This window comes from Vipera berus (genome assembly GCF_964194415.1).
Source record: "Vipera berus genome assembly, chromosome: Z".
Classification (NCBI taxonomy): domain Eukaryota; kingdom Metazoa; phylum Chordata; class Lepidosauria; order Squamata; family Viperidae; genus Vipera; species Vipera berus.
The window spans coordinates 39,141,700-39,149,226 of record NC_138205.1 but is presented as its reverse complement, the minus strand read 5'-3'; the positions used below and the strand labels follow the sequence as shown (position 1 = coordinate 39,149,226).

General features: G+C 43.7%; 1 protein-coding gene across 1 annotated transcript; it reads left to right on the top strand.

Moving 5' to 3' along the window:
* The first annotated feature begins 1,493 nt into the window (after positions 1–1,493).
* Positions 1,494–6,002, top strand: LOC308677394 (trafficking kinesin-binding protein 1-like). Its single transcript, XM_081343714.1, has 2 exons — positions 1,494–1,583; positions 5,478–6,002. Exons 1-2 carry the CDS (start codon positions 1,546–1,548, stop codon positions 5,971–5,973), a joined length of 534 nt encoding a protein of 177 aa, XP_081199840.1. The 5' UTR covers positions 1,494–1,545; the 3' UTR covers positions 5,974–6,002.
* Positions 6,003–7,527: the final 1,525 nt, after the last annotated feature.

Genomic DNA, 7,527 nt, shown 5'->3' with positions numbered 1-7,527 from the left:
CAAGGGTGTTAAACTGGTGGTCCACAGGCCAAATGCATCATGCGCAGGCCACGCCCAGCCCAGCTCCGCAAAGGTAAAAAACATCACAGTACATCACGAAATGTCACATGACGCGATTGAGTTTGACATCTTTGGTTTAGAGCCATCCCTAAACATTTAGCTTCATGAAGGAAAGAGCAAGAAGGCACCTTGTTCCCATCCGTAACAACCAGTTGGACTGGTAATTTAATATTGTACTGGTTAAACTCCCATTTCTATCATCTTTGAAGGTAGGCTAGCAATAGGATTGGCCATGTCAGAAGGGCCCAGGGCATGCTGTTCTTTGCAGGTAATAAGATTGGACTAGGTATTCAGCATGGGGCTTAAAACTTACAGGATTCCCTCCTGCCTTTCACGTGTTATCCACGTAGTTTGGAAATTTTTATTTCTCATTGTAATGTTGGCTTGCAATTCCCCCTACTTGTTTAGGCCTGCTGCAAATGATTTTTGCTGGGATTTGCCAATGGATCCAGTAAACTCACATAGACCTCTGTGCCTCTTAGGTTCCGTGACCCTGCACCACTGGCAGCAGCTGGCCCGGCCTCACCTGGCAGGAATCCTGGACCCTCGACCAGGTGTACTTACCAAAGATTTCCGCCAGCTTGACACTGATCTTGAAGAGGTCCACAATCTAAATGACTTAGAAGAAGATGACCTGGATGGCAGCGCCTTGTCTTCCCTTGCTACCTCAACACCAGTTAAAGCCAAAGAAAGGCCAACTGGTGAGTGGGCTGAGTTGCATCACTCCAAATGGTATACATCAGCTTGTTTTTGAGGATTTGACGAAATCCTGAAAGTTAGTAAGCATCACCTCATCTTTCCTGCAAGAAAGCAATCATGATTTTTATTGCCAGCTGTGATACTTGGAATATGTGCCTGTTGGTGAGGTCCAGCTCAGCATTAGTAGTATATACCATGGGTGCTTTGGCAATGTCCTTGTGGCAGTGAATCAGGTGGGGTCATGAGAATGTGAGAGAAGACTTCCAGGTGTAACTTTCTACTGGGCAACCTGTCCTCCTTTAGTTCAGTGTTTCTCAGCCTCAACAAATTTAAGATACATGAACTTTAATTCTCAGAATAATCAAGCCAGCAATATAATTGCTTTGTAATTCTGGGAATTGAAGTCCATGCATCTTAAAGTTGTTGAGGTCTAGAAACACTGCCTTACTTTCGCAGACAATCATTACTGGCCGCTTCAGCCAATCTTAGCCACAGGGAGGAATGTTGGGAGTTGTAGTTGAGTAAAATCTTGGGAGCCACAGGTTGCCCACATCTTTTCCAGCTGGAGGCTATGAATCATTGCAGACAAATTGGATGAAATGTAATGCCCTATTGTTCATAGAAGCTTTTCCCTCCACTTTTTCCCTTGATGTTTGTCCACCTTCATGGCTCCCATCCCATTCTGCTCACTCATTAACCCTTTGTTTTCCTGTCCGTTTAGTTTTTCACTCCGTTAACAATCTGCCCCAGACCCCGCCTACTTTCACCATCACCACCTGTTGCATCATGCACCCTATCAAAGAGGTTACCATGGTGACACCCAGGTAAGCATCCTATTGCCCTTCCCTTAAAGCTGTCCAGCCATCTCTCCTTCTCCTACGTGGCAAGGCCATTTCCTACCTAAAGGATGTGTATGTGCACATCTGTGATTTTTGTTTTCTACCTCTCGTCTTGCATTCTCCCCCTTCCTCCTCGTCAAATCCCGGCTTCAGGCATCTCTCCTGATATGGGCAACTTCTGGGCACATGGATGGGAGGCCTGAAGTAAGACATCTTGCTTGCTGCTTCCTTTCTCTCCATCCAGCAGCAGAACTTCCCTCTTTGATTCATCTCCTCCTGAGTGACCCTGGGTTGGAGAAAAGAGGACCCAAGCTCATTGGATAATGGCTGCAGGGAGGAGCAAAGCCTTGCAGGCAATAGAGAATGAAAGTTCATTGACCTGGGAAGAGGAAGTTATAACACTTTAGTGCTGGGGTTGATTTAAAATGAGTTCTGGTGATCAAGCCTGCCCAGAAAATTGGCATGATAAGCAACCAATTTTTATACATGCATGCATACACACACACACAAATACATACACACACAAATATACATACATACATACACACACACACATAGTATTCTGCATATGCTTAGGGGCATCTTGCTTAACTGTCGACTGGTGACAACTGAGGCTCGGCCCAGATGAAGCCCTGGCTAAGAAACCACCTGCTGGGCAGCTCATGAAAAGTCATTGTGGGATAATGAAACACAGGCATCTGGCTTTAATCAACATTAAGGTTGGACGCAGTTGCTCAAATACTTCTTCATAGGCTTTTAGTTGCTCTGAACTTCTCTGTTCTGGAGAACTTTGTCTTTGTTTGGTTAATGTTAAGGTTTTGATGAGGATTTGGGTGATAAGCAAAGCATACGGGTCTCCATTCTCCTAAACAGCGCAATGTAAGAAAAGAACAAGGAAATGAATGAAGGGGCTTATTTAAGTCAGTTTTTCTCAGTCACTCACTAGAAAATATTGGACTACAGCTGTTATAATCCTGGGTTACATGGAGACATATGAATTTATCCACAACATTGTGATTGATTGTATATGACAAGCTTAAACATTCAGCCCAGGTCAACAAAATCCAACTGCTGTGTTCAGATCACCATATTATGATTTAATTAATAAACAATAGTGGGGCTTCCATGGTTTGCTGAACCATATGCTACTCAATCTCAGTGTAGCCTTAGCTACAGCAGTTTGCAAACCCCGCAGCCATCCTCGGCGGTTGAAATGTGCAACTAAATTCGGCCTGTCTGGGAAAGCAAGATTTTAACCCACTAATTTTTTTTGCAGACTTCACTGCCAACCTTTCTGCTTTTCTGCCAACTAACTGAAATGAAATTTGTGATGCTGACTTTCAGTGCTGAATTTTCAGCTGATCCTGTCCTCAGAAAGATAAGAATGGATAGCTAACAAAGTCAAAACTAATGCTATTGACACCTTTTCCTAGAGCAAAAATGTTATGTCAGTAGCTTTGTTGCAAATATGTCAGTAGCTTGTTGCAAAGTAGGTTCCTTTGAAGCGGGAGATTCTGGTGCAATTATTGGTTAATGTTGTAAAGGCGAGAAAACCCGGGCTTGTGATTGGATACAGTTTAAACAGCTCGAGTATAAAAGCCAGAGTTATTTGACAGTTGTCAGTTGACATATGTGTATTGAATAAACCTTTTGCTGTTAAACCTCACTGAGTCATTCGTCTGTCTGAACCAAACAAAAAATGGGCAATCTTTAGTTGGCAGGGGTCACATTTAATATTTGGGGAAGGGTGGCAAGGAGCCATTCCACTGTGGAAAATGATGTCAGTGGTGGTGTCATATCTGTGCCTGGAACATCTTCTCTAAATTTTGAGTATTTCATTACACAAAACCTATTTCAGAACCTATGCAATAGAAAAAAGAGAAAATCCAAACTACTGGAACCTATTGATAATTTATTTATTTGTATCCTGCCTTTATTGTTTTTACACATAACTCAAGGCAGCGAACATATCCAATACACCAGGCATGTCAAACTGCCGGCCCACAGGCCGGATGTGTCATGCCGAAACCGCATTGCTGGCAATGTGGAAAAAGTTGTGATACGTCATGCGATGTCACATGACCTCGCAGGTTTGACATGCCTGCAGTACACTATCCTCCTCCTTTATTCCCCATAAGAACAACCCTGTAGGGTGGCGTGGGCAGGGAGAGAGTGACCAGCCACAGTAACGTAGCTGGTTTTCATGACTAAGATATACAAGGTGAACCAGAAGCCAGGCCTCATAGGCCAATCACAATATGTTTATTATTTATTAACACCCATCTCTCCTATAAGTGCCTCTAAGTGGCTTACAGACTACAAAACAAAATAATTACAATTTGTTAAAATATTTAAGATACACAGATTAAAAATTAAAAAATGATACAAAACTCAAAATTAAGAGACAGATGGCACAGGGATGAGGTCTTATCCTATCACCTACCTCCATTGGTGAGCATCCCCTCAATTAATATAAAATAATAATCGATAATTTTAAAGGGAAATGTTTCAGTTTTAGGAATGCCGAAACATCATGTGTCAAAGAAGTAAGGAAGTTGTTAGGAAAAAAAGTACACTATATTTAATGAAATTTATACAATAGTCAACGTGGCCTATTTTTTAGTATCCCCTAGGTCAGTGGTGGGATTCAAATATGTGAACAACCAGTTCTCTTCCAGAAGTCCATTCTGGGCCTGGGCAACAAAAAATTAGCTACCAGTTCTGCTGAAGTGCTGTGAACCGGTTGAATCCCACCACTGCCCTAGGTGTATGTGTGTGAATATGTTTGTAAAAAATATATTCGTCACTGAAGAAATAGAAAGAAAGGGGCTGAATAGCCAGTAGTTCCCTACCTGTGGCCTCAATAAAAAAAACAAAAAAACAAATTGGTAGTAATCTTAGGAGCCACTATAGTACTAATAGATGTCTCAGAGCTTTTCTGTCTTCACCATCTTTTCTATCAGGTACCAAGATGGAAATGTCTTCCTCCTGGACGCCAAGAACAGGTGCCTGGTTTTAGAAAGCAGGCGCTGCTTCAGTCATGGCATGGCTGAGGAATTTTGGGACATGTAGTCCCCACACTTGAAGGGGGCCAGGTTAGAGAAGGCAGCCCTCCTGTAGCACGAGAGTGCTGAAAAGTGTGTGTTATGGCTGACACGGTACTGTTGATTTCAGATGCTGTGCTAGTTCCGACCCTTCTTTTGTTTTGCAGAAGGCCCAAATAAAAATAAAATGGTGGTGGATTGGGCCTTAAAGGGTCAGTCTGTAGTTCTCAGCCAGCCTCAAGGGCACAAGCAGAGGCAGCCACTCCCCATATGAATTGAAAGAACCCTCCCTCAATTAGCTGAAAGGAAAGCAAAAAGTACCTTTTTAAAAATGCTGCTGATATAATTAGGAAAGGAGGTACTCAGTCAAGCCCTAAAACATTAGGGCAACTCTCTTTTCCTACGCACCAGCAGGAGGAATTTGCGGAAAAGGAGCACAAGCCCACATCCTGCAAAACTTTCCATCGTTTTCCCTTTGCAGACTGAACGGAAGGGGGCGGAGTAAGCCGCGTTCTCCATGTGGTTTGTTCCGTTATGTGCTCCTTTCTTATTTGATAATAGAAATTACTATTTTCAGGGCCCAGGTAATCACGGGCATCTGCACCTGGTTGAGAAAATACCATGCAATTTAGACATTGCTCTAAAGAGTTTCTGTGGAGGAAACTTCCCAGTTGCCAGAATTCCCAGCCTGCACAGATCGAGAGGCTGTTGCAGAACAAAGCAAGGTGGGATGGAATGTATGTTTGCAATTAAGCACCTAACCCAAACATATTAAAGCCTTTAGACTAAATGCTTGGCTTTTCTTTTTCTTCTTCTTCCTCTTCCTCCTCCTTAGTCTTTATAATACAGTTGTGCCCTCTTGTGGGCCCTGCATGGGGCTGAGCCCGTCTTCCCCTCCCCAGCCCCCCCTTCAGGCACGACGCAGGCAGGAGAAGAAAGAGAAAGAGCTCGGACTGGTGACTCTCCTGACAAAGCGAGGCATTTCTGCACAGAGCCAAGGAGGGGCGCTCGTGTCCCCGCCCCGGGTTATTAGGGATCCAAGCCTCTCCTCTTGCTTTCCTCCTTCCTTGGTTTCACGGTGCCACTACCGCTCGGAGCGCTTTGCTGATTGGACTTCAGGACTGCGTTCGCTGCAGCGCAAGAAACCCGAGAAGAGTCCGAATAGCATCTTCAGCTTGAACCTGGTGGAGAAACTGCAGCAACTGGGGCTCGACAAGGTGTTGGCTAGAGGGGAAGCATCATACATAACCTCACATCAGCAGGAACTTCGCCAGGGAAAGGAGTGTCTCTCTGGACTGGGCGACCAGCAAGATCCAGTGGGGCCTCAGTGAAAATGAACGGGGGTGGGTGGGGGTGGGGTGTCGGTGTGTGTCTGTGTGTGTCCTATTGCCTGCTTTAGAAACTCGGTTGTACAGCTAGAACACTGGGCGTACTGGGTTGAGGAGCACTTAAGTTCTCCTTAGAGCACTGTTTTTCTTCACTACTTGTGAATCATTCTGTTGTTGGCATATCTACTACAGGGGTACATTGCATCTCCATCCTTCAATTTCTTTCCCCCTCCTTCCCTGCTCCCCACTGCTGGTGGAACATTTCTGATAAATTACGGCTCCCAGATCGGTATTTAGTCGTATCCCGATCCCAAGCCCGTTTCCTCTGCCTTTTTTTGTTAGTCTTATTCTACTAGAATTGCACAAGTCACAGAGCCTCCTGGGGGAGGGGGCAAAAGGAGGGGGCAGACGGAGCATTGGAAGCAGCAGCTGAAGCAGATTGTTGTCTGAGACTAGAAGCAAAGGTTAGCCCCAGCTTTTCCACGTTTTCTTTCTATTTCAGATGTTTTCTTTCCCCCCCTCTCTCTCTGCCCTCTTTATGTTTCTCAGTTTCTACAGGGATGGCAGGCTAAGTGGAAATTTTGGTGGGAAGTTTTATTTTGTTGGGGGGAGTTGATTGGGAACATTTCTTAATTCTCGTTTACTACCAATACTAGTATCCTTGATTTTTGTTATCTGTCACATGGTGTCTGTGTCTCCATCTTGATGAAGCCTGCGGAGATTTTCCCACTTAACGACATAATAACAGTTTATTATAAAAAAAAATTTGAAGAAAGTTCATCGGGCTTTGATTGTGATTGTATTATACTTCCGAACTAAATGGTTGTTTCTTTCTCTTTGGTGTCTGAGCATGTTCTTTTGAGAATGTAGAATTTCCTGCTTCTCAAAAATTTTCCCAGCACTTTATTTCTCCTCCCAATCTACTGTACAAGCTGGATCTGTGTTTATGTTTCAGCCACGCAAAAACAGGACTAGATCATGTTCCTCCCCATTCCTCCCGAGTGACTATTTTCGTTCTTTTCAAGAGTTAAGCCAAGTTTGCAATGTGTTGTGTTTTTCTTTCTTCTCTTGAAAAGAATGCCTGCATTTTTTCAGTTAAGAATGTTAGATTAAAAAGCCAACCTCATCCCTCTTGGACCTGTCTAGTTCTGTACTCTGCATGCTTGTATATGTGTGCTGCACAAAATGCTATTTGCACTTCTTCTGAGAAGGCCAGTTTTCACTCTCCCACATTTACAGTTCTTTTCCTGTGACTTGATAAAATTAAATGATGATGCTGTTTCCCTGACCAGTCTCCTGTGGTTTTGCCAACATACACACATTTAAACATGTACACACTTCATCTGTTGAGAAAGCTGAGCAAGAACTTGTGCTTCACCCATTAATATGGGTGAATTTATTTAGTAGCAATAGAACTTAGACTTGAATACCACCCTGTAATAATTTACAGCACACTCTGAGCACTTTACAATGTCAGCATATTCTCTCCAACAATCTGGGTCCTCATTTTACCGACTTTGACAGGAGGGAAGGATCTTGAGCCCGTCAGGATAGACC

Excerpts from the sequence above, each read along its gene's own strand:
- LOC308677394 (XM_081343714.1), top strand. The coding sequence starts at position 1,546 with ATGCACCCTATCAAAGAGGTTACCATGGTGACACCCAG. Across the intron at positions 1,584-5,477 it reads GTTACCATGGTGACACCCAG|TCTTTATAATACAGTTGTGC; the intron begins GTAAGCATCCTA and ends CCTCCTCCTTAG.